The sequence below is a fragment of the Pollachius pollachius genome, assembly GCF_949987615.1.
Source record: "Pollachius pollachius genome assembly, chromosome: 9".
Classification (NCBI taxonomy): domain Eukaryota; kingdom Metazoa; phylum Chordata; class Actinopteri; order Gadiformes; family Gadidae; genus Pollachius; species Pollachius pollachius.
Window position 1 is genome coordinate 14,707,627 of NC_136942.1, and position 26,587 is coordinate 14,734,213.

At 49.0% G+C, this 26,587-nt stretch overlaps 2 protein-coding genes across 4 annotated transcripts in view; one reads left to right on the forward strand and one right to left on the reverse strand.

The window, feature by feature from the left end:
• Positions 1 to 628: 628 nt before the first annotated feature.
• Positions 629 to 4,519, forward strand: LOC307080944 (homeobox protein DBX1-B-like; the record flags this gene model as incomplete). The annotated part of the gene is made up of 4 exons (XM_079743920.1): positions 629 to 1,004; positions 1,450 to 1,554; positions 3,654 to 3,856; positions 4,157 to 4,519. 4 exons carry the CDS (start codon positions 629 to 631, stop codon positions 4,517 to 4,519), a joined length of 1,047 nt encoding a protein of 348 aa, XP_079600046.1.
• Positions 4,520 to 7,285: 2,766 nt separating this feature from the next.
• Positions 7,286 to 26,587, reverse strand: part of ckap5 (cytoskeleton associated protein 5) — a 30,870-nt gene continuing 11,568 nt past the window's right edge. Inside the window, exons 21-45 of one of the 3 annotated variants that reach the window (XM_079743546.1) lie at positions 26,243 to 26,417; positions 25,287 to 25,400; positions 24,941 to 25,069; positions 24,419 to 24,613; positions 24,217 to 24,343; positions 23,916 to 24,004; positions 23,487 to 23,582; positions 22,453 to 22,575; positions 22,173 to 22,322; positions 21,693 to 21,896; positions 21,369 to 21,504; positions 20,674 to 20,867; positions 20,044 to 20,210; positions 16,526 to 16,699; positions 15,968 to 16,088; positions 15,467 to 15,646; positions 14,919 to 15,106; positions 14,609 to 14,684; positions 14,061 to 14,249; positions 13,526 to 13,663; positions 13,206 to 13,289; positions 12,590 to 12,749; positions 12,097 to 12,224; positions 9,719 to 10,028; positions 7,286 to 8,156 (exon numbers count right to left, since the gene is read on the reverse strand). In XM_079743546.1, the coding sequence (XP_079599672.1) occupies positions 9,738 to 10,028; positions 12,097 to 12,224; positions 12,590 to 12,749; positions 13,206 to 13,289; positions 13,526 to 13,663; positions 14,061 to 14,249; positions 14,609 to 14,684; positions 14,919 to 15,106; positions 15,467 to 15,646; positions 15,968 to 16,088; positions 16,526 to 16,699; positions 20,044 to 20,210; positions 20,674 to 20,867; positions 21,369 to 21,504; positions 21,693 to 21,896; positions 22,173 to 22,322; positions 22,453 to 22,575; positions 23,487 to 23,582; positions 23,916 to 24,004; positions 24,217 to 24,343; positions 24,419 to 24,613; positions 24,941 to 25,069; positions 25,287 to 25,400; positions 26,243 to 26,417 (3,628 nt within the window). In that variant the 3' untranslated portion in view covers positions 7,286 to 8,156; positions 9,719 to 9,737. Of the gene's footprint in view, positions 8,157 to 8,950; positions 10,029 to 12,096; positions 12,225 to 12,589; positions 12,750 to 13,205; positions 13,290 to 13,525; positions 13,664 to 14,060; positions 14,250 to 14,608; positions 14,685 to 14,918; positions 15,107 to 15,466; positions 15,647 to 15,967; positions 16,089 to 16,525; positions 16,700 to 20,043; positions 20,211 to 20,673; positions 20,868 to 21,368; positions 21,505 to 21,692; positions 21,897 to 22,172; positions 22,323 to 22,452; positions 22,576 to 23,486; positions 23,583 to 23,915; positions 24,005 to 24,216; positions 24,344 to 24,418; positions 24,614 to 24,940; positions 25,070 to 25,286; positions 25,401 to 26,242; positions 26,418 to 26,587 lie in introns of those variants that run through there. The other 2 variants (XM_079743547.1, XM_079743545.1) reach the window with 2 other exon arrangements.

Below are 26,587 nucleotides of genomic sequence, written 5' to 3' on the forward strand. Positions count from 1 at the left end.
GAATGCCGCTGTGTGTTTGTGGTTACCACTCAGGTCTTTATAGGACACACTGGTTCTATAGTAATACGACCGTAGGCCAACAGAAAGGTAATTTTAACGGTCAGGGTTTCCACATCTCGGCTGTCTTGTTCTTTATTATAGAGGAGGCAATGTCCCTGCTGCGTCCACTGCTTTCTCACTCTAATCCAATCATAAATGAATGTGCCTCGGCCAATCAACTGCCTTCGAATCCTCCCCATTGGAATTGCCCCGTTGAAGGGTGAACTTGATTGTGTGTATTTGTATGAGTGTGTGTGTGTGTGTGTGTGTGTGTGTGTGTGTGTGTGTGTGTGTGTGTGTGTGTGTGTGTGTGTGTGTGTGCGCGCGCGCGCGCCCTCAAGTGCGTGTTGTCTTGTGCGGCTGCCTTCATGATTCTGGGATGCGCGGCGCGAGCGTCTCTTCGATAAATATCCCTGGAGCAGGACCCGGAGACACAGAGGCACTGAGAGACGGAGCGAAAGAGATCGACCGTGTTCATATCTGAACTATAAAAAAAATCTTAGACAAGGTTATTTTAACGGAAAAAAGGGGCCATCCCATTCACGCATTTTTATTCAGTTCAACCCTTTCGGTCCGGTACGGATTGACTATGAATTTCCCCTGCAGCGCCTTGCCCCCTACCCTCTACCCGGGGTTACTGCGTCCACCGGCCGGGCTCTCCCTGCCCATGCCCCGGTCCCTTCCGACCAGCTTTCTGGTGGACGACCTCATCCGCCTCAGTCAGCCCGTCACCTGCGTGCATCGGACATTCTCTTCGCAGAATTACGCGCCAAGGAGCTCTCGAGACACCTTCTCCCTGCGGGGCTTCGGTCCAGCGGTGCCCCCCCTGGCCGCAGACCACCGCTCTGCCCTGCAGGCGAACTCCGTGCAGCCCCAGCGGGCGGACTCTCCACACACGGACTGCTCAGAGTCCACTTATCTCAAGTTCGGGGTCCGTGCCATCCTGGCACCGTCAACACAGAAAGGTAAGGTTGATTGATTTTTGATTATTGATGATTCATGTTGATCATACTTATGATTATGACTTTTATGATTATGTGATTATTTTTAATATGAAGGGTGTATTACGAGGTGTAGTGTGATTAGTATAAGTTTACATTTATTATTAGAATAGAGTACCAACATAGAAGCATAAATAATTCAGCTGCATATATAGGCTGAAAGGCTTCCAGACTTGACAGACTGACAAATCGACTGACCGACGTCACCTCAGCTCATATCATTGACTAACAGGCTATTAAATTTCAGTCACATGGACTGAAATCAGGCACGCCCAGATTCAGACCATAGGCTTAATACAACTTTTAAGAAGGCCTACAGAGATAAAATACAAGTACTAGTTCTAACAATAAGATCAAATCATCGCAATTCATTAGTGTCTCAACCACCTGTCATGTTATCCTATCACAGTCTCCAGAGCCTCCTTTCCAGTCCAGACCTTTCAGGCCAAGTCCTTTCCGCTTCCTTTCTTTGACGGGACGCTGCCACCTTTCCTTCGAGCTTCCTACTTCACAGGTGAGATGACTTTTAAGGTTTTAAAAGTCCGACGTTAAAACATAATATGTTCCAATAAGGTGTTTGTGGTTGCATCTGAGTGTGTGTGTGTGTGTGTGTGTGTGTGTATGGGTGTGTGTATGTGTGTGTTTGTGTGGCCCTACATTTATAGAGGATGAAATAGGCCGACATTTGATTAAATGGTTTATTATGTTGCGTTCATGCCTTGTGGCTTTGCTTGTGCTGTACGCTCAACATTTAGTCCTACCTGGGTTGAACCCATCACGTGACAATCTCAGGGTACCTTCCCAATAACAGATAACAGATAGCCTATAGATAGCTACTTGATGCATTTAGCGTCAACTTTTATTCTTGGAAACAGGCCTTTTAACGCGGGATCGCCCTGATATGCTCGGAATCAGTCTCGCCGATTCGATTCCCCATTTAGTAACCATACTGACTGCTGACATAAGTACTGGTCGTTCTAATCCACAAATTAGTCCCCGTTTGTCATGCTCGCGATATATCAGGCCCGTTTGTCATGCTTTAAATGCGAGGCGGGTCTCTTCCCAGCTCGAGACCTATAGCGCCTCTTCACGCGCCCTCTTTTTCCCACCGAGCCTTCCGCGCGCCGACAAAGCCCTCAGCACCGTGACCAATAGGGGCGAAAACCACACACACACTAACCCTTTCCCACCCTCAACCCGCACCCACGCACGCGCACGCACGCACAGACGCAGACACCGAATACCCAGTGCACGCAGACGTGCGCACGCACGCACGCACAAACACACACGCACGCATTCCGCAACACTGCTGAGCAATGGCTTAGCCATGTTGCTCACAGGCCTTTACCAGTCATGCACTAATTCTCTATTAGTCTCTTTTCACCGGTTTGAATGTTCTCACAAGACCAAAGAGGGGTCGGTACATTTAAATGAGGAGGCTGTGTAAGGTTATGGATTGGGCCAACATACTCTCAGGCTCTTAACATTATACAGGACCAGACTGATGCTTAGCTACATGTCTCATACATATAGAGCATAGGCTATACAGTTGCAGTGAAAGGAAGCATCTAATGATGACTTTAAATGGGTCCTGATGATTTTTTCGGATTTGCTTAAGATTTGCTTTGCTGAGGAAAACATAGCATCAGCTACACATTATCATTGAGATTATGCTAGGCCTGAACCTTCATAAACTCATGAATGCATAACATTGTGCAGCCAAAAGGCCCTTGCATTGTATCCAAGCGTTTAGGTAAACTTTTGAACACTTTCATTCAGCCGCATTCCCCATAAATCCCCTCCACCAAATCCCCCCAAGCGCTGTATTGAGTGTTCAATGTCTCCAGTGACGTGACGAAATGATATACAAGTCTTTAACGGGGCCACAATATACTGGGCTGTCGGCGTCTCTTTTACACTCACTTCATTACTACACAATTAGCTCCCTTCTATACAACTGCACCCTATACAACTCTCTTTCATGCCTCATTAAAGGTAGTGTGAGGGGGCTTCCAGGAGGAGGGTCCTTCGCTTTGCCCTTGGCTCTCTTGCCACCGACACACACAAATGGGACCTTTTCTTTCTTTCTTTCTTTCTTTGCTTTGCGGTTTTTGTATCTTTATTCTTTCACATCAGAGTCTCAGCCGAAGCGAACGGTTTTCTGGTCAGGGTTACTGCTTACACTGTTGGGCCTAATGAGTGCACCATAAACAGTCCGATCCTCCCGAAGGGATTCCTCCAGCGTTTCACACCAACCAGCCGACTTGCATGGCCCTCCTTGGTTCCTCTGTGTGGATGCTTCAAAAGTTGAACTATAACAAATAAATGCATAACTAACTGAAAGCTCAAATAAAAACTTCCTCAAGCAGCGGTTTTGGCAACTCAAATAGGGAGGCAGAGCAAAGACAACCAAATGAAAACATTTGACCATATTGCTATTTCACTGGGTAGAAATTGTGCACAATTCCACGAGAATTACATTTCTTTTTCATTTGTAACAATATTTGTTGTTTTAGAATACCAATTCAGTTATTCTATTACAAAAGCAAATGCTTAACTTCATTGAGTGAACATTGAAACTCAAACCGCAGCCCCGTTCCCTCTGTGTCACAGCGAGCTCCTCCGTGGTGCCTGTCCCGGGAACCTTCTCCTGGCCCCTGGCCCCCAGAGGGAAGCCCAGACGGGGAATGCTACGGCGGGCCGTGTTCTCCGACCTCCAGCGTAAAGCTCTGGAGAGAACCTTCCAGAAGCAGAAGTACATCAGCAAGCCAGACCGGAAGAAGCTGGCCAGCAAGCTGGGACTCAAGGACTCTCAGGTAAGGGGGAGGGGCCAAGGGGTCCTCCTAGCCTAACGACAAAAGCGAGGAAGTGGTTTAAACAAAAACAAAATTATTTGAAAGTGAATTGATCAGTTAACACAAGGTATCTTTATCTAGGCGTTTTCATAGGTCAACCAGGGAACGTGGTATTTAGTGTGTATATGAATGATAGGAATGATATAGTGATATGTAACATTGTTACATATATACAAGATAAACCCTTCTATGACCTACTGGAACCACACTCACCCCCCCCCCCCCCCCCCCCCCCCCCCCACCCCCCACCCCCGTGTGCAGGTGAAGATCTGGTTCCAGAACCGGAGGATGAAATGGAGGAACTCCAAGGAGAGGGAGCTCCTGTCGACGGGGGGCTGCCGCCAACAGACCCTGCCCGCCAAGACCAACCCTCACCCCGACCTCACTGACGTTGGCGGGGGTGGGGGCGACTACTGCCGGGGCCGGGGTCTGGAGGAGGAGGAGGAGGAGGGGGGACTGGGGCAGCAGCACCTCCGTCAGCTCACCCAGCACAACAACCATCGCCGTGGTGGGATGGGCGGCGAGGGGCTCCACCCTGGCGGCCCCCCAAGGCTCTCATCGCCGTCAGACTGCAGCAAGCCATCAGACCTCTCCGGATCAGACGAGGAAATCACTGTTTCCTAGGGTGTTAGCCAATGGGGACACTGGTCTATATATAGTATCCTGTGTGTGTGTGTGTGTGTGTGTGTGTGTGTGTGTGAGGTGTACTGTTCAGGACATCCGACCAACACATTGGTGATTTGAACAGGAAGTGGAGCCAGCTGTAACATAAGGATGTTTTTTGTGATTACCAGCTCTACATGAGAACTTGCTACATTTTTTATTTTTTTTTTTATAAAATGTAACGATATATTAACAAAATATAAAATTGTCCTCGAAATAAAGAGGAGTGTGCCTTAGTTGATAGCCTTGGGTTGAACTTACAGAATGACGCTTGCACTTGTTACATGTCAAATGGACCTTTCGGCGAAGACGGACAATTCAACGCTTAAATCTCTACAACTGTAGCTGTATTATCTCAGCATATTCTCTTTGTAAATTGTTGGATATTTTTTGGAATGGTATGAACAGCTTCCATGATGTGAAAAGTACATTATGGTTTAAGTTTTTGTAGATTGAAATGTTTTAAAGGAGACATATTATACCACCAGCTACCACCACTAGTGGGCGTGTCCACCTAGATCTGTGCTGGATATCATATGGGGCAGATTTTCGAAATGGCTTGTAAGGCTTATTACACTCACACCTGGTGGTATAATATGCCTCCTTGAACCCCATTGTTTTGCTTTTGATATATATTGCTATTCTTGAATATATTTTCACAAATAAATCTTACAAAATTCATTATGCTTCAGCTCATTCAATTATTATTATTATTATTTATTTTGTGTGTAGACTAGGTCTATCGGAGTTGGTGATTGCTTTAGCTCAATATTGACTACGAGTGGGTTCCATTGGGGGTATTTGTTGTTGTAATATTGTGCTACATTGGTAGTGTGAAGGGTAGGTTCTAGTCCTATTTTGGTGTTATTTTTGCACTGAGGTTCTCAGTTTAGATGCTGTCTCTTTAATGCCAATTTGTGTGTGAGCTGTGTTTTGTCTGTGCCTTAAAGTCACACTATTTTGCAGCTCTGTGACCCATATTTGTATCTCTAAGAAGACCTTTGTGGTTTTGAGATGTTTGACTTTTGTTTGTGCTTTAGTGATGCTATCATGGAATTCGAGTTAGACAGGTTTGTGAAAGAGCCTGTTGCAAGGCAACTTTTGGGTTGCACAAAGAAAGACCTTTGCTCAGTTGCAGAGTATTATGGTTCGGTTATTCTGGGTAATTAAAAAAGAGGAACTCAGTTTAAAAATGGCTTAATTGAAAAGGGCATTCTGTGTGACAAAATGAAACTGCCCCTCGAGCAGACTTATGCTCATTCTGAGGAAGATCAGGAAGAGCAAAGTGATTGGTTGTCTGCTGAATCAGAAGTTACTCCAGCCAAAGCTTCAGGTTTGAGGGAGCTTGAGTTAAAGCTGCAGCTTAGGCGTCTTGAACTAGTGATGGAGGCTAGGGAAAGAGCACATAAGGGAGCATGAACTGGAGCGAGAGAGAATGCGCCTTGCTCATGAAAGAAGATCAGGAGATAAAGTTAAGGGCAGGCACTGATAAATCGATCCCTTCCAGTTTCTCAAAATTTGATGTGGGTAGAAATATATGTGTAGGTCCCTCCTGTCAGTGAGAGATATTGAGAAGTATGTTTCACACTTTGAGAGGGTGGCAAACACCTTGGAGTGGCCTAAACACAATTGGACTTTGCTCTTGCAGTGTGTTCTTTCTGGTAAAGCTCAAGAGGTGTACTGCCCACTAACTTTAGAGCAGAGCTCAGAATATGACTGTTAAAGTGGCCATCTTGCGTGCCTATGAGCTTGTACCAGAGGCTTATAGAGTGTTTTCATGGCTACTCCAAAGGTGAAAAGCAAAGTTTTGTGGAATTTTGATTTAGATTTGGTTTGGTTGTTGGTGCACTTCAGGAAAGGTTGAGACCAAAGCGGACTTGCGACAGTTGATTCTTCTCGAGGAGCTGAAGAATTGTGCTGGAAAGGCTGTTGCAATCTATTTAAGTGAGCGGAGGACACAAAATCGAAAGGATGCAGCTATATGTGGTGATGAGTATGTTCTGGCCCACAAAGTTTCTTTCAGTGATCAATTCCATACTGGAACCAGGTCACATGCTCCTCAACGTCCTCGCTTTGCAAAGAAAATGTTTAATGGCAACTCTTCCCCTTACACATCTAGTAGCAAAACCTCTAGTGCTAAGAGCAGCATCTCAGATAGGATTTGTTAATATTGCAAAAAGCCAGGACATATGTTTAGGTTGTGCAATCCTGGTGTTACTTCTGAGGGTCCACTACAGCTGGTTAGACCCCAGCTAGTGAAATCAGCGAGAGCTGACCCTTCTCTAGAAGTGGCTGTTAGGCCAAGGGAGGAATTGAGGAACTCTTGGCCTGGGTTCAAAGCTTCTGTGGTTGAGTATTGTCAAACCGGTCATGTATGTCAGTTAGCAGGAAAACCCAACCAGGTGGTTCCCCCGGCACCCCTTCAGCCTACTGCGGTTATAGGGGAGCCTTTTGAGACTCATTGTGGACTGTGTAGGCCCTCTCCCCAAATCAAAATCTGGCTATCAGTATCTCTTGACCATGTGTTCAAACACGCGTTATCCTGAGGCAATACCACTGCTTAGCTCAAGGCTGAAGCAGTTGTCCAGGAACTTGTGAAATTCTGTACTACCTTTGGTTTATTGAGAGTTATTCCGTTTCCTTTAAGTTTTCACAGGCTCAACCGAACTACAGTACTGTTCATTTTCAGAAAAATGCATTTTCAAAAAACAGGACCATGAATTTAGATTGTTAAAAAAAAAACAGGACTTTATTGAAATTTTCCATCATGGATTATACATGGAAAATTGGAGCAACAATGTAAGACTACCAGCAGTTTAAATAAATAAAAAACAATATTATTTATTTCCCCCCACTCAACATTCAGCTACAGAATGATTACAGACAGCACCCTTTGCCATCAAGAACTTCATCAGAAAACAAAAAATATTATCAACTAAGCAGCTTACCGTTATTTTTTTTAGCAATGCAAACTTTATTTACAAGATAAATAAAAATAACTTCATGCCATGCTCTTTAACCATACAAAAAATTTGAACAAGATAACCAAAACCATGTGCGGTGAAATTCCTTCAGTTGGAAGAGCCATAACATAAACTTACATTAAGTTATTATTCAGTGGTAGCTCTGACCGTCTTGGCTGCCCGGTGCTAAATCAGGGTTTTTCTGTTAAACTTATGTTGTGGCGAGCACCTATTCACTGTGAAGACCTCTTTACAAGGGAGACAGTCCATAGTACATTCCATAACATAATCCAAGATAAGTTAAAAATGGCTCTGCCTTTGACCCCTACTCACCGACTCGACTGTGAGAGACCAACTGAGGAACTGCTATCAAATCATTCTTGACCGCAAAACAGCGGGAGAACGCAACTCCTGAACTCAACTGAGCTGAACAATATTAACTTATTTACCCAAAACAAATAATTTCAAAAGGCCTGAAGAGGAGACGTATGGTATAGCATGTTGGTATCACTTAGGATTGTATAGCAAGTGTGGAACTGGTTTAACACCGGTTTGGTCTGTTCTGCAATAGTTGGTAACGTACTCCACTCACATCAGGATCTGCAGTGAATCAAACCCAGCTCTTACACTGGAACCTGCAGTGGTTAGAAAAGAAAAAGGGTGCATATCTCATGCAATCTGTCTGTGGTAACATGGCCCCCGAAGAGGCCATGCGTGGGGCCCGGGAACGACAAGTGATTTAAAAGTGCTGACTGTTAAGCGTGAATGCATAACAACTACGTCCTTGCTCAGGAAGAAGAGCGCCAACCTAAAACTAAAGAGCAACTCATTGGATGGTTGGCTGTTGATTATTAAACGGTTAGCAGTCTTTGACAAGCCGCTGAGAATAGTCATACTAGTCTAGAATAGATTAGCTCGGATACTTGAATTCAAAAAGGTGGAGGAGGGAGCGGGAGGAAGGGACAGACATCTGTCATAACATTCTGGTGCCACCAGGGGGCACCAGCATGAAGCCAAGCCTGCTAGTGACCCTAGCGTTGTGAAGGGACGCAAACAGGTCCAAACATCAGATTCTTTCAATGTTTCGACATTCCTAGGCCAGCTGGGGGCCATCCAGTATCTACACCCGCGTGCCCTGGTTGGGACCATGAGGGCTGGCACTGGACTACAAACAAAGTGTACAACTCTTTGTAGCCGGCCAAAAAGCGCTTCCATGCTATCCAGTGGTGAGCCGTCCCAGGTATATACAAAAACCACGCGACACAATATGAAACAGGAGGAAAAAGGGTTACCCACTAATGGTTCTTATTAATATATACGATGTGGCAAGGTTCTTGGGCATCTTTAACTGTGGGGAGTGTTAATGTACGGGGGGGGGGGGGGGGGGGGGGGGGGGGGGGGGGGGGGGGGGGGGGGGGGGGGGGGGGGGTCTGCATGTGTGGATAGAGTAGCCCAGAAGAGCGGAGGGCCCAAAGGTTAGGGTTAGGGAGACCGACAAGACAACACTGGACCCGACCCAACACGACCGCCTACGGAACGGGGCGGAGCACAGGTTCAGCCGTTGGTTACTAAAACTGTACAACAAAAGAAAATCAGGCAACGCATCTAGACCTACCCGTCCTACCCGCGTGTCCTACACTGTGGATCACGCCAATTTAATTATGCTTCTTCAGGGTTTACAAACGAAAAGCAATGTTTTCCCAAAAATGAGAGACCCAATCTTATGACTGGGTTCAATTACAAATAATGGTTAAAAACCGGACTGCACAAGTGTACACACTAGAACGCATCACACGCTACCTTAACAGATGTTGTCACACCTCACGTGCTCAAACTCGCCATCGACTCGGGGGGGGGGGGGGATCCTTCAAGCCCACTGGACAGCGAGCGACTCGACCTATCAGACGCCTTGAGGTACAAAAATATGATCCTGAATCCAGGCTTGACAGGGGCGCGTTAGTTGTTAGGGGATTTTTTTATTGGTCAGTTGTAAACAAACTGTGAAAACGGGCGAGCGAGGGAGTGAGAGACCCTGTTGGTTCCGGGGTGAAGCTGGTCTTCAGGGAACCAGAGAGACACACACACACACACACACACACACACACACACACACACACACACACCCACCCACACCCACACACTTCTCTACCATCAGCTGCATTGGGGTGCACAGAGCAGGGGAGAGCGAGATGGAGACCTTTTAAAAAGCGCCCGCCTCACTGCCGGTTGCTCTTGATCCTCTCCAGACGCTTCTTCAGGTCGTCCAGGTTGGCCGAGGGGGAGGCGGAGCGTCCGCGGGGGGGCGAGTGGCCGTGCGGGCTGAGCTCCTGCTGGTACAGCTCCCGGGACTCCTTGAGCTGGGACAGCTTGCTCTGCAGCATGTCGGTGGAGGACGCCACGGGGGGCTTGGGGGACAGCAGCGAGGAGATGGGCAGACGCTGCTGCTGCTGCTGCTGCTGCTGCTGGTCGTCCTCCGGCCCTCCCACTCCTCCGACTCCACCCAAGCCCTGGGGGGGGGTGACACAGACCAGAGGTACAGAGGGTTACGCCCTGAGGGAGGGTGACACAGACCAGAGGGACAGAGGGTTACGCCCTGAGGGTGGGTGACACAGACCAGAGGTACAGAGGGTTACGCCCTGAGGGGGGGGGTGACACAGACCAGAGGTACAGAGGGTTACGCCCTGAGGGGGGGGGTGACACAGACCAGAGGTACAGAGGGTTACGCCCTGAGGGGGGTGGGTGACACAGACCAGAGGGACAGAGGGTTACGCCCTGAGGGGGGTGGGTGACACAGACCAGAGGTACAGAGGGTTACGCCCTGAGGGTGGGTCACACAGACCAGAGGTACAGAGGGTTACGCCCTGAGGGGGGGGGTGACACAGACCAGAGGTACAGAGGGTTACGCCCTGAGGGGGGTGGGTGACACAGACCAGAGGTACAGAGGGTTACGCCCTGAGGGAGGGTCACACAGACCAGAGGTACAGAGGGTTACGCCCTGAGGGTGGGTCACACAGACCAGAGGTACAGAGGGTTACGCCCTGAGGGTGGGTCACACAGACCAGAGGTACAGAGGGTTACGCCCTGAGGGTGGGTCACACAGACCAGAGGTACAGAGGGTTACGCCCTGAGGGAGGGTGACACAGACCAGAGGTACAGAGGGTTACGCCCTGAGGGGGGGGGTGACACAGACCAGAGGTACAGAGGGTTATGCCCTGGGGGGGGGTGACACAGACCAGAGGTACAGAGGGTTACGCCCTGAGGGGGGGGGGTGACACAGACCAGAGGTACAGAGGGTTACGCCCTGAGGGGGGTGGTCACACAGACCAGAGGTACAGAGGGTTATGCCCTGGGGGGGGGTGACACAGACCAGAGGTACAGAGGGTTACGCCCTGAGGGAGGGTGACACAGACCAGAGGTACAGAGGGTTACGCCCTGAGGGGGGGGGGTGACACAGACCAGAGGTACAGAGGGTTACGCCCTGAGGGGGGGGGGTGACACAGACCAGAGGTACAGAGGGTTACGCCCTGAGGGAGGGTCACACAGACCAGAGGTACAGAGGGTTACGCCCTGAGGGGGGTGGTCACACAGACCAGAGGTACAGAGGGTTACGCCCTGAGGGTGGGTCACACAGACCAGAGGTACAGAGGGTTACGCCCTGAGGGTGGGTCACACAGACCAGAGGTACAGAGGGTTACGCCCTGAGGGAGGGTGACACAGACCAGAGGTACAGAGGGTTACGCCCTGAGGGGGGGGGTGACACAGACCAGAGGTACAGAGGGTTACGCCCTGAGGGGGGGGGTGACACAGACCAGAGGTACAGAGGGTTACGCCCTGAGGGGGGGGGTGACACAGACCAGAGGTACAGAGGGTTACGCCCTGAGGGGGGGTGACACAGACCAGAGGGACAGAGGGTTACGCCCTGAGGGGGGTGGTCACACAGACCAGAGGTACAGAGGGTTACGCCCTGAGGGGGGTGGTCACACAGACCAGAGGTACAGACGTACAGACGTACAGACGTACCAGAGGTACAGACGTACAGGGCTTCCATTATCGCCAGGGCGATAATGGAAGCCCTTATTGTATGCCGTACGTCCTGGCACTTAAAAATAGTACTTTGCACTGTGTAGCGTCTTTTCCTCACCCTCTTGGATGTACACGGGGAGTGGGTTAACCAAGTTAGTGTGAGTGCTCGGCACTTGTTTCTATGAACACCATTACTGCGCCAACGGTGATATATTGTCTTTTCTATTGCTTTTAACAAATGTAGAGATTGTAAGTGGCTTTGGATAGAAGCGTCTGCTAAATGCCCGAAACAAATCGAAACGAAGACTCAGTATGAAAGACGTGAACATGTAAACCACGGTTGGATTGCAAACACAATGACTTACCAAATAAAATGTATTCCCTGTTGGTCTTTACCGACAGCGTTGTCGAGGTACCATTGGGTGTTCCCAAACATTCCCGTTACATCCACACACTAACCAACCCTCCCCTTGGAGGAATGGACCCCGGTCATAGGGTCCTCACAGGTGAGCCGGGGGGCTCCTCTCAGTGTGTGAGTGGGAGCGTGCTGACCTTGGTGTGGTTCTCCAGGCCCTTCCTCTGCCGCAGGATCTTCAGCCTCTCGTAGTACATGGCCGGCTTCAGGTCCTCCCCGTTGTTGCCCCCTAGAGGCCCCGAGTCCACGCCGTGCTGGGGGATCACTGAGGCGGACACACGGACACACGCAAGGGGGTGGGTGAATAAACACTGACGGTACATAGAAATGCAATTGAAAGAAATATAACCACATGGGGTTCATCTGCGGTGCTGAAGTCCATTTCTCCGCTTCAATGCGGAGTCATTCAATGACTGTTCATAAGTAGAATAACTCAAGGGTCCAATGAACATCTCTTCAGGTGCAGCGCATCACCACAGGGCTGGTTTGTTCCTCAAACCCAAATGCTGTGGCGGGATCTTAACTAATCCTCAGAGGGAGTAAGCTGACGCCGCCGCAGTGGGAGAGCCCACTAACAGAACCAGGGAGCCCCAGCCGTATGGGGGCTGACAGGAGCCAGGGGGGCGCTACCTGCCGTGGTCTGGATGCGGCCCTTGCCCTCGCGCTCCGACTCGATCATGCGCAGGCCCCGCTCCACGTAGCTCTGGAAGAACTGAGACGTGTTCCTCAGGAAGGGCTCCAGGTCCGCGTCCGAGTATTGCTGTTTGTACTCATACAGCTCCGTCAGACCCTGGGACACACACACACACACACACACACACACACACACACAGTCAGTTTGGTAGAGTAACAGCCTGGAGGTGTCAGTATTTAGTCAACAAGGGATCCATCACAGAACAAGGCAAAGTGAACGCAGGCCCTTAAGGATATTGTTCCCCCAAGCCATTAGGGCAGTTCCATTGGTCCACATTAATCCTGGATCCAGCAGTGCTACTCTGTTAGGGCAGAACGTCAGGGGAGACAGCAGGGCCCGGGCTAGGAACTAGTGACCGCAGGAGTTGGAGTTATGCCTTGTCTCTTGTTTTGTTAGAGAACTATTCTATCAAGTGTACACTTTGCGAGGGGAGGAATCTAATTTAGATATGAATCCAAAGTGTGATTTGACAGATTAGCTAGAATAGAATAGAGGCGACACCATCAACCCACTGAGCTGACAACTAGCGGGAACTAAGAGGGAAGATCTGACCTCCTTGGTGTTCTCCTTGGAGCCGATCTTCTTGAAGATCTCCGAGAGGATATCGCTCACTTTGGCCTTCGACATCCGATCCTCCTGGGCACAAGAAAATCAAGGGCAGAGAATTTAGAGAGTTTTCCACCCAGTGATAAACTAGGAATAAGATCATGATTCAGAAGACAAACAGAAATAAATACAACAGATATAATCATTGATCAAGATATCATGGAAACAAATGGGCAGGTATGGGGGTTCCAAAGTAAGGACAGACCATCAGTCACCGGACGATCCCATACCGGTGTGTCTGGGTGAGGGGGCTCCCCTCTACCTACCGTACGCGGGCCGCTCTTCTCGTTGCCCCGGTCGCTCTTGACCCCCGACAGGTTCCCAGAATGCTTCACCACCCGCCTCAGGTGGGCCTCCAGCTCAGACTCGTTGCGGTTCTCGATCATGGACAGGTGGTCTAGGATCTGAAGGTCAAACAGGACAAACAAACGATGATGACAACATCGGCAATAATATACAAATACCCACAACTGGTAAAAGCTGGATTGCAAGTGTTTGCAAAGAACAATGAGGGTAAACAAAATGTACAAGAGTACTTGAAATGTGTTTACGTGTCTGTTGTATTGAGTAAGACAGCCTGGAGAGCTTACTATAATCATTTAAAAAAGACACGCAGATGTCCAGTTTTTGCTGTAGTGTGTGTGTGTGTGTGTGTGTGTGTGTGTGTGAGTGAGTGAGTGAGTGAGTGAGTGAGTGAGTGAGTGAGTGAGTGAGTGAGTGAGTGAGTGAGTGAGTGAGTGAGTGTGTCTGTGTGTGTGTGCGTGTGCGTGTGCCTGAGCGTGAGTGTGTGTGCGTGTGTACCTTAGCGCCCGTGAGCTTGCAGAGTGTGTGCAGCAGGGTCTTGAGGGTCCGGTGAGGCACGTCGCTCTTCAGCTGCTTGAGCTTGTCCTTGGGGAACACCTTCATGAAGTTGTGGACGTCCAATAGGATGCGGTCCAGGTTGATGCTGTTGATGCTCTCCGGGAGGTAGCGGATCATCCTCCAAAGACACTGGTGGGTGGGTGAATGAATGAATGAATAAGAAACACACTGGGAGAACGGCCACACACGTCGGCGCTCCAGTTGGCAGTCATGGTTTTTGGGCCATTGTTTGATTAAAACATCAAGAAATTAGGGTTTCTCATGCGAGAAGTGGTACAAAGACATGTAGATTAGCCTAGGTCACGGTATAGCTACCTTGAATTAGGATTCTACAGTTGTAAAACGCTCCCTCTCAATATGGGGAAATATCCCCAACATAAATCCCATGATGCATTCTGATATACAAACCCTAGAACTGATTTTATGGAGTCCAGTATGGGGGAGGGGAGGGTGCATCCACGTGTTAGTGATTTCTGACCGCTGCCTACCTTCATGACCAGCTCAGAGAACATCGGAGAGCCACCCGTGGTTATCAGACTGTCCTGGAGGAGGACGAGGAGAGCACTGTGGAAGAGGGACAACCAGAGTGGGAGAGGGAGAGATATGAAGAGAGACGCAACAACACTGAGTTAATGATCAAGGATTTCCGTATCCTTCAACTAGAAGGACACAGATCTACTCTCATCCAAATCCAGACAACAACAAAGAACCCACACCACCACCACCACCACCACCACCACCCCCCATACAGACCTCCACACGGCCAGCCGTCCAGACCAGACCCCCCCCCCCCCTCACCTGAGTATGTTGGTCTGGTCGGAGCGCTCCAACACGCGCACCATCAGCAGGTTGACGGAGCGGATGAGCTGCTGGCCGTCCTCGATGTCCTCCACGCGGCCGTCCAGCATCAGCGTGATCAGGCCGTGCATCAGGTCCTTCAGCACGCCCATGGACGCCTCCCGGGCCAGGGACTCCATGAAGAACAGCTGACAGGGGCCGCACCGATGCACAGCAGGTGGGTGGGGGGGGGGGGGGGGGGGGAGAGGTAGAGGTAGACGTAGAGAGAGAGAGGTAGAAAGAGAGATCTTCAGGTGGATGAGGGGGACAGAGTTAACGTTGCCTTACATCATTCTTGAATTTGTCTCAACGAGTTTTTATGAGAGTCTGGTTCAAAACGCCAAAATGCTGTTTTGACGCTTGTCAATGTTTATGTATGCCAAACATAATTATTTTTATGCAACAAAAATAAGACCACAATTACGACACATGAAATCAAATTGAACTTCGATCCCTGTTCAGCGCGTTTGCGGTGTCCCACGGCCGTCCCACATGGCCAGTGCACTCACAGACAGCATGTTGCCGATGATGCAGCTGTAGAGCTTGAAGATGTCCTTCTTGTCCAGCCGCTCGTCCGCCATGTGCGTGTTGTAGGTGAGCCGCAGCTGCATGAAGGTGGCGATGAGGAACTGATCGATGTGGCCCGACATCACCTCCGCCTTGTCCTCCTGCCGCAGCACCTCGTCTATCTACAGGGGGGGGTCAAAGGTCAGGGTTAAAAGAAAAAGGAGAAGTGGTCTGAATAGAAATGCCGGAGACAAGGATGACCCATTCCAATGGATTGTTTGGATACTTTGTTCAATTGTATTATGATTCCTCCTAGTATTTATTTGTAGTTAGTTAAATGTGAATATTTATTCTTGACAGACGTTCAGCAGATATTAATACTTCATAAGTTGGCAAATAACTATTCAGATGGAGTAGTGAGACCAGTTTCAATTGAAGAATAGGTGTTGTGTGTGTGTGTTCCAAACAAACAACGTGTGTGCGTGTGCGTGTGTGTGTCCTACCTGAGCCAGGGCCTGTATGCTGGTGTTGATGTCACCACTGGCCACTTGGGAGATGACAAAGTTTATGGTGGAGGCCGTGCTGTTGTGGAGCTCATCGTAGTGGGGGGAGACCGAGCGCATCCTGGGGAGGCAAAACACACACACACACACACACACACACACACACACACACACACTTAAAGCAAATACATCATAGCAAAGGCCCTTTAAAACACAACCAATCATTTGGCCACTCATTTAGCAGACACTTTGAACAAAGCAAAGTACAGTGAATGTTGACATACATACAATATCCCACATGTTCTTAAGGGGAGGGAGATTTGCTTGTCGGCTCAAGGACTTCATCAGGTAGCCTGTAGTCATTGGGGTATGAACCCAGAACCCCCCCAGCTGACCGCTGAACCACTACCCCGCCCTCTGAACCACTAGTGTTGGTGCTTGCTTACGCATGCTTGCGTATGCATGCTTCTGTACGCATGCTTTTGTGTGTGTGTGCGTGTGCGTGTGCGTGTGCGTGCGTGTGCGTGCGTGTGTGCATGTGTGTCTGCGTGCGCTCACTTGGGCTCGGGCATCACGATGGGCTCCAGCAGCTCCTCCAGCTTGTGCTGCACCAGGTCGGGCAGGTCGCCCACGCGGCCCTGGTCCGTCTCGATCATGTCCAGGTCCAGCTGGAACTCCCGGGGGATGCTGGGGTGGGAGGGCTCGTTGTGCTGCGCGTTCTGACGCGCTTGGCTGGACGGGGGTCGGCAGAACGAGGTGGGGCAGGGCCGGGGGGGGGGGGGGGGAGAAAGAAAGAAAGAAAGAAATTGCGAGAGAGAGAAAGTGCGCGAGAGAGAGACAGATGAGGTACAGCGATGGAGGAAAGTGAGCAAAGATTTAAGAGTGAAGCAGGATAAATGACAGGAGAGAAAGAAATAAAAAATAATAGAGGTCGGAGAGGTTAAGGAACGAGAGAAGACATTAGATGGATCCGACAGGGGACAGCGGAGGCGGGGGGTAAAAGTGATGAGGGGAGAGAGGTTAGAGTGAATGAGGTTGGGTCGGGGAGAGAAGGAGGAGAGTAAAGTTAGACAGCTGCATGAGAGATCAGTGCCTCTAAGCTCCAGTCCTCACTGAATCAAACACAGGCTCAGTGCCGCTCACTGCCTTCCAGTACAATCATCTCAGCTCTGGCCCGGAGACGCTTATGTTTCCGCGGGCAAAGCAAGGAAGCGTGAAACTATTTATCATAACGATATCCGTGATATAACACTCTGGAGGCTTTCCACATTCAGAATTTACAAAATCTTTGTTGCATAAATCCAATCCCAACTATAGTCTGCATCACAGCAGAATAAGTAAGGCTGCGTTCAGATATTTAAATTGCCTGAAACACAGTCTTGGGACGTGCACAGCATAATGCATAAACAATAGGATAATGCGTAGTAGGCATAGAGGGAGTCACTCGAGACCTAAATTGTACCTACAAATGCATTTGGACTAATGGGACTGGAGCTAATTAGCACTGATCTGAACCAACAACAGAACAATCAAACCACCCCACTCCCGCCCACCATTAGAGCTTTAAAGAGGTGCCTTGATATCCAAACAATTTCATAGCATTCTTTTCCACTTCATATTAGTTGGACAGTGCTGATGAAAATAAACAAGGTTAGCTTTATTTTCTCTGAACTTTGTATCTTACCGGAGTTACGATTAGTTTTGCGTTGCGATCTCTTATAATGAACAAATTAAATAGCTGGTTATTGATTATCGATAAAAAGCTATGCCATAAAGTCCTGTGATAAACAGCACAGAAAGTGCAAAATATCAAGGTATGTCTTCAAACGTGTCCCTCGCGGCCTCCAGATCCCTGTGGTCCTGTGATGTTGTCAGAACCCGATGCAGGTGAGTGGAACACAGACAGGGGGCGTGGGGGTTGGGGTGCTGTGTTGCAGCTGCTATAAGGGTGGACTGCATAACTTTCTACAGAGCTGGCGGAACCACAGACACACCGAAACACGCGGCAGGAGCCTACAAGGTTGACCTGACTGACTGAGAGAGGTTGGGTGTCTGTAGCCGTGGGGAGGAGTACAGACGAGAATATTTTGGGACTAGGTATGAATTTTGGGATGATGCTGTCAAAAACAATAAGCAGTGATGAAAGGCGCATGCAGTATTATTCGTAAAACAATTTACATTTACAAAAAAATTTGGATTTGTGTTTTGTTGTCATGGAAAAACCTTTTGTGGGAATTTGTGGCGCATTGGCAAGTTGTTTCACTTCATGTTGGAGCGTCAGGCCAAGGCATCTAGTTCTGTTAGCACTAGCAGTGCAATGCTATGATGGGTAAGGGCGTGGTCATCTTTCTTGCTTAAAACTATGTAGACTACATCTGCTGTACTTGAACCAGCCAGTGATGCAAAACCAGATGGCTTGATGCAGGGATTACACTGGCACGTACATGTTTGTACAAAAAAAATTGTTCAGTGGCTTTATCTTGGGTGCGACTAGCCAAGTCTCTGGGAGTGCATTGTAAAACATACACGTCTTCAAATAAAGATATCAGGTGATAACGCAGGCCATTGAAAGGAAGGGGCCTCAAGCCAAGCAGGGGAGTAGTTGTGAATCCACAAGATTTCCTATTCAGGAAGGCAGAAGGCTGTGTGGCGGAGACAGAGACACTGAACTTCAACCAAAGGGACGATGGGGACATCTCCATTATACCTCTGTTCCTTTGTCTGAACGGGAAGTTATGCAACAGTGAATGCTTTGTTTGGGGCGGGAGGGGGTAGAGGACTGACACAGGGGAAGGCGGGCTGCGCTCACATTTTGATGATTATATGCTTGCAAACAAATGCGATTCGTTTCGTACATGTTTGTGTCCAAAAGTGCCAGACAATGATTAAAAGCGTCCCAGCAGTTTGTCCATGTAGATTAATTGAGTGAGGTGGATATAGCCGTGTGCAAATGTACATTCCAGGCGGAGTAGTCCAGACAACAGCGAGGGAGGAGGGGGGGGGGGGAACTGGTACTCACATCCTATACGTGCGATACATTATTCTGCTCCGCAAAAGGAAGGCAGGCAGAGAAAAAGGAACCCAGATCACACAGAAGACGTGAAGAGGAGACACACACAGAGAGTTAAGAGGCAGGCGGACAGACAAACATAGAGAAACAAAGACAAACAGAGAGAAACGCGCCACAAGTTTTGACCACCAGAGAGACAAACAGCAGGCCTGTAGGCCAGGAATCATAATCAATCAGAGTGTTGCTTGCCCAGGCACAATGTTGAAACTGCTGGCTAAGGGAGCGTGGATGTGCAGCAGCAGAGTCAATACTTCAATACTAGGAGGGCAAATACATATTGAAGCATTTCTCCCTCACACCCAGATCCATTACATGCTTGTTATATAGTACTTGTGCCTGAGAGAGCAATCGTACATGCGATACGTTGAAAATAATAGTAGAGAAAGGCAAGGATAGATCGATTAGTCGTTGATTTTCTGAGGAAAAACAGCCCGTCAGTCACAAGGTTTATGAGGGGAGCTGTCACAGACTCACAACAATTATCCTCGAGGGTCGAGAGGTCGGCTATGGTTGTCAGAGTCATAAAGAAGACGCCCGAGGGCAGAGTGGTATACATGCTGGTCACTGTCTTATCTAAATGGCCTTACTGTGCTACATATGAATAAGCCTGGCAAAAAAGGTTAGCGGAGGTTGAGGTTAGTATGATAAAGAGAGTACTATTCGCACCGTGCCTGGCAGGGGTGGGGGAGGAAACGGCATAGAGTTTAGGACAAGAACAGCAACATCCCAGAATTGTTTTCCCTAAAAACAGGTTTCTGTTATTCGCAGTCAAAAATGAAAACCCGATCACATCCAATGTTTTTATACCAGCCGGAAAGAAATGCTATAATATAGTGTTTAATGTTGGTAGAATGATTTTCTTAGGATGACATCTAACCCATACACTCACTCTTCCCTGATCAGAGAGCCACCCTATAATGAATGCCCAACCCTACTCTGATGGACCGCTAACTCTAACCCACGACCAGAGCTGAAATCCACCATGAAGCCCCCACACTGAGCGTACTTGAGTTTGTTGGGGTCCTCCTGGGCGGGCTTGCGCAGGAAGGTGGCGGTGGAGTTGGGGGGCTGGGTGCGCTCCGGGGCGCTCTGCTTGGCCGGGGCGACGGCGGGGGACTTCTTCGCCGAGCGCTTGATCCGCTCCTCCAGCATGCTCATCTCCTTCTCCGATAGCTGCAGTGGGGTGGGGGGGGTACATGGTTCACTATTAGTCTGCGCCAGTATGCGCCTAGTGCTGATATGAGGGATTCATATACACTTGTTTGTTTGTGATGATTACTTTTTTTGCAAATAAAACCACAGTTCCAAGATATGGGGCGATAAATCAATAATCAAAACTAAGAAAATCGAATTCTAACCTTAAAACCGTGCTTAGTCAGAGTGACCAAGCACTGACTTTACCCTGAATCCGATTTTAAGGTAACCTTAAAATCTGATTCAGGGTACATCACATACACCATGTTAAGCTAACCTGACATGCTAGTACAAAGGCTGTTCAATTGAGTTCTTCCGAGAGTTACAGTTTGCAACGATAAGAGTCAAACGCAAACTGTTGCATGCGTAATGTTGACAATGAATCAAGAGACCCAGAACTGCCTTAAAACCCCACTGATGTTATACGTCGACCACGACTCACATTTCCGATGAGCTTGTAGACCTGCTCGCCGCAGACGTTGTAGACGGCGACCACGGTGTTGAGGGCGGCGTTGCGCACCGAGGTGTCCCGGTCGCCGATGTGCACGGCGATCTCCTTCAGGCACTTGGCCGGCGTGGGCTGGCACACGGTCAGACCGTTGCCCTCGATCAGCAGGCCCAGCTCCTCCAGACACTCTGGAGACCGGGGGGTGGGAGGGCACAGTCAGGGGCTGTTCGTCTGGTCTGACACTTCCTTAAGGTTAATGCGCCGCAATTAAAATAAAAGACTGTTCACGAAACCGAGACAAGTCTCAGGTCTTCTGAGGGCTCGAGTCAAGTCACTGCGTGTGCGACTTAAGTTTTGACTTGAGTCCAAGGCGCAAACTAGAGTCCGCATCTCTGGCAGGGACATAGAGTTATTTTGCAGCCTTGAGGAGCGACGCTTGAAAACGTGTCAGATCTAGTTGGTAGAAAGCAAGCTAAAGGAAAGGAGCGTATCTTTGAGGTCCGCCATTAACTTTGGTTGGATGAGCAAAGAGACAGCCTTTGTAGGGCTTTACTGAAGGTTAACCCTAAGGGAGCAAGAGAGCCTTTCTACACAGGCTGACTTGTAACACGCGTAGTATTATGCTTTATCCGCCAGCTTCATTGGGTCAAATTACCGCAGAGAACCAGAACAAAGCAGGTGGGTCTCACCGGATCTCTGCTTGGAGTTCTTGGACTTGGTACCGTCCATGAGCAAGGGGAAGACCTTGGCGGCGGGGTACACCTTGCACAGCAGGGTCAGGATGGTACGCACGTCTTTACGGACCCCGTCCTTGGACTCCCCCATCTGCATCAGAGTGCCGTCAGCAGGAGCGAGAAGGAGACAGAGAGAGAAAGAAGGTAAGAGGGGAGGAGGAGGAGGAGGAGGAGGAGGAGGAGGAGGAGGAGGAGGAGGAGAGTTCAACAAAGCAAATCAGCAGCTTTCCCTCCCTGGGGGACGGCTGGAAACAGACGGTGACCAGTGGGACGGCTGACCTTGAGGATGAGGTAGGGGATGAAGGCGCTGGCCTCGTACTCGCTGAGGTGGAAGCCCTGCGCGCTGAGCATGGCGAACAGCAGCTTCAGGTACTCCAGCACCTTCATCAGCACAGTGGTGTTGGTGTCGAAGAAGCGCAGCGTGAACCACTTGAGGATCAGGTCCAGGCAGCCGATGGTCGCCTCGCTCTCGCTCTCCAACCGCTGGAGACACAGACGTACGTGGCGTGTTTGACTCGCGGCCGAAGGGTCCTGGGTTTGACCCCAGATGTACGCAGTAGACTTATTTAATGCTCATTCAGTAGACCCCAATCCCAAAAGCATTCCTTCGATAAAAGCATTTACTAAACGATTAAATAGTACACATTCAATTGTTTTACAAAAACACAGACACTGTTGCGACGACATCGATAACTTCCCGCCCTTGGACCTCAGCTATAGGTCAAAGGTCGTCAACAGAAAGACGCAAGTCTCCCCCACCTCCATCATGACGCCAATGGCCTTGACGTGTCTCTGGAAGTCAAAGTGGAAGATCTCGTCCTGCAGCCACTTGGCGAAGCAGGTGGACATCTGGGCCTTGAGCTGGTCCAGGTACTCTTCCCGCGGGGTGGTGAAGTTCCACTTCAGGATCTGTGGGAAGGGGAGCGTGGACACAGATCGGTGAGACACTGCATTACGTACATCTTCCCAAGGACTTTGACCCAGTCGCGCCGGCACGACAAACGTCTGGATCGAGGATGGGTGTTCTGCTGGTCTGTACCTTCAGCTGCTTCTCCTCTTTGCTCCGCTGCTCCTTGGCGTTGGGGATCAGGGTGAAGATGGGTCCGGACCGGTCCTCTTCCTCCTTCATGCCTTTGGCGGCAGGCTTCTTACCCGGTGTCCCCTGGGAATGGCGCGCAAGGCTCAAGGGTTAGCGTTATCTGACTGTGTGTGTGTGTGTGTGTGTGTGTGTGTGTGTGTGTGTGTGTGTGTGTGTGTGTGTGTGTGTGTGTGTGTGTGTGTGTGTGGGGGGGTTTTTATGTATGCTAAAATTATCAATAGCTCGTCTATGTTTGAATTTCATGTTGTACATCGATTTGGGAGGACGATCAGACAAAGCAAAGAGGTCTGGATGATTCACAGAGAGATGGCGGCAAGGTAAACGATGTGCAGAAGTGATTGATGAAGCACCGTAGGCTAACATGCAACAGAAATGGAAAAACACATTCATGCAGTGTCCCGACTTGAACCTCACACAATGTGGGCCCACCTCTTTCCCTCCTCCTGATTAACACTTCCTCGGTACGCAGCCTACACCACCTTTCATACTGCCACATTGATCTGTACCATGTTAAAAGCTTGAATCACACATCAACCCAGTTCCATTGTCTTTGGTCGAATGAAATCTTTTGGACCAGGGGGTGTAATAATCCCAGTTAGTTAGTGATCAGATAGAGGTTAGGTTAGACACAGCAGTTCTCTAGATCTCTAGGAGGAGATGAGGCTAACAAGTGTCCCATTGTGGTAGAAAAACTTTGCCCAGGTTATTCCACATCTAAATGCAGAACTTTGAACAAAAAAAATACTACTAAAAAAAAGTATTCTACAATTACATAAACCTATTCATCTTGCAGCTTCAAAATATGGATTTTCCTTATCTTTACTTCTGCCTAAATAGTGTCATGAAAAATGACACAAATAAAATCAAACACCAATATGGTGTTTGATGTCATGGCTCCATGGCTAGCCTGATTCTATCAGAGGGACATTTGTTAGCCCCACGTAGCTCGGTACCCCCCCCCCCCATACTGCTACCTGTTGACCTCCAGCAGCAGCCTTGCCCCTGACTGTTGGGCCCTTTTTACTACCACTACTGTCCTCTGGGGCGGGCTCCTCGGAAGGGGAGGGGGGCTGGGCGGGTACAGACAACCACATCATAGGTGAACATCACGTCAACAATAAGGAGGGATGGGGGGGGGGGGTGGGAGAGAGAAAAACATGATGAAACAACAACAAATGTATGGAAATTCACCCAGGTACAGATCTTTGACAGCAGTTTAAATTTGTGTGATTCAACTATCGTGCTCCAATTCAAACGGTTTACATATTATTATGAATATACAGATTTAAGAGGGCTGATAATATATGCTCTGTACCTGAGTAAATAATTAGCAGTAAATAATACATAACAGCCAGTGAATAATAGTGAGGGACCACAATGATCTGCTGATAAAGGGAGGGTACCCTCTTCGCCGCCGCTCCTCCTCCTCTGATCTTCTTGCCTTCGGGTTTGGAGTCGGTGGCGTCGTCCCCGGAGGCCTGAGGCCTGGAGCCTGGAAGGGACAAACATTACCATGGCCACCTCGTCTTGAAAAGGAAATAACACCTAGGTCCCCCAAAGTCAACGGTAGGTTTCTGATGCTTCCATAATCCCTAAAATTCAACCGTGACCCTTGACTAAGAGAAGTGACGGTTTGTTTGTGTAAAGTGTTCAGATCCGGCGGGGGGGGTTATCGAGAGGATTTGCGCTCTGGTTTCCACTGACCTGCCACTGCCTTGCTTCCAGGAGCCTTACCTGCCCCATCCCCTGCCTTGGAGGGTGCAGCAGGTTTTGCCGGCATCACCGCCCTGGCCTTCTCCAACATGCCCGACACCTGGTCCTTGGATGCGGGCTGGAGCAAACGAGATCGTCAATCACATGCTAAAACCGGATAAAGTACTTCAACACTGATGGTTGGGCGAGGTACCTTGAGTTTCCCCGCTGCCTTGGCCATCTTGTCGAAGCCCAGGTGCATCATGAACACTGGCAGGGCGTCCTGGGCCTTCTTGCGGACGTCACCGTTTCGGTCCTCCAGGCAGGCGAAGAGGTGGGGCACACACTGCATCAGGTCCCCAGGTACCGTCCTCATGTTGGGGAGCTTCTCGGCCAACCAGCCCAGGAGCTGCCGAGACAGACAGACGCACGCACACACACACACACACACACACACACACACACACACACACACACACACACACACACACACACACACACACACACACACACACACACACACACACACACACACACACACACACACACAGATCATTTATCCTGCTGAAAAGACCACGTTGGTGGAGGGTGGGAGTGTGTGAGTGTGTACGTACGTGTGTTTGTGTGGGTACGTGTGTTTTTGTGGGTACGTGTGTTTGTGTGGGTACGTGTTTATGCGTGTTTACGCGTGCATACGTGTGTGCGTGCGTGCGTGCGTGCGTGTGTGTGTGTGTACCTCCTGGCGGAGAAAGGGGTTTTCTCTCTTCAGTTCCTCTGACATGTCGTCTCCCTCAAGCCAATCCTTCATTCCAGTCTGCTCCACCCACGCCTGCAGCGTTGCCATGGCAGCAGCCCTCACATTGGCCTACAGCAACATGTGGGGTGGAGGGGTTAATAAGCCATGATGGGGGCATTGAAGAAAGACCTGGTCTAGCACTGCAGGGGTTACCCTCTGCCTCAAGTCTAAATGCAACTTGTGAAAAAGGCTATTTTTCCAACTGTTTCATATGATGTTATTCATGCACATGTTGAAAAGTGTCACAAAATAATGCTGGTTCGACGAAACTGAATCCAAGATGTACCTTGCTGTCTCCCAGCACAGTGATGATGGGGATCCCTAGGGGTTTAATATGTTGTTTCAGGCCGGGGCCCATGGCAGTGGCCAGCTGCTGCAGCATAGTCAGGGTCTGCAACACCTGAGACAAAAGCCGAAAACACAAGTTATATTGATGTCAGCGGCACCACTAGCCTTGGGATTTCAGTAGACACAGGGCAATGTGCACGTCACCTTGTATCCATAGTTGATACAAGGTCACATGCTAATGTTAGTATTAGTTAGTATCTTTAAAATTGGGTTTAGGAAGTTCATACTTTTGCAACAATCCAAAAAATATATTCCAAGTTATTTATTTCGGCCAAGGACCCCCCCCCCCCCCCCCCTTTCACAAAAGTTACAACTATTATAAATAATGTTAGGATGCTATTTGGTGTAAACATGAAGATTATTTCAACCGGGACCTTATTTTCTCATCCTCAAGGGACGAATGCGATTACTCTAACTCTCCTACTCATAATATCCACCAAGTTCTCATCCTGCAAGTCTTCAACTCTCTCAAGATATAAGAGCAAGACTGAAACACTCTCACTCAATACTGGCTAATTATGTAAAAATCACGGGAAAATAGGGTCCAGGTTGAAAAATCAATCCTTTTAATTATCCTTTAAATTTGTGGTGCAAACACTTTAGTTTAGTGAGAAACATTGGCTTTTGCTTCACTCATAATATTCAAATTTCTCAGACTTAATTTCTTCAAGGCAGTATTCAGCTTCTACAAATTTTATTTTGGTTCATTATCAACATTTTAAATGGTTCCAAGGACCCCCTGCAATCCTTCAAAGTTCCCCTAGGGAGACACGTACCCAAGTTGGAGAATCAACCAGTGCCAATATCTTGCACTGAAGGAATCCTGAATCAAAGAACCGCTCGTGGTGACCCGAGTATCATAAATGTATAATCCACATCTGAGGCCCTACTAACCAGTATCTTGTTGGAGTCATTGAGACGGCCCTTGAGGGCCAGGGACAGATCTCCGATGTTGGCCGTGATGAACTTGGCTTCCGAAATGATGGCCGCCGCCTCGTCCAGACCCTCCTTCCTGATCTTCCAGTTCTTATCCCCGATCTTAGACACCAGGTCACAGTTGATCTTATCGCTGAAAGAATCAATCATCATTCAATGTAAAACACGGTCGATTGCCATTGTTTCACTTAAGGAAAGAAATAAAAAGTATTAAATGCATGAAGATTTTAATTGACACACAATGATAAAGATCAGTTCTGTTCAGTGAGCCTGATGTGGACCAGCTGGGTCTAATAGGAGAGG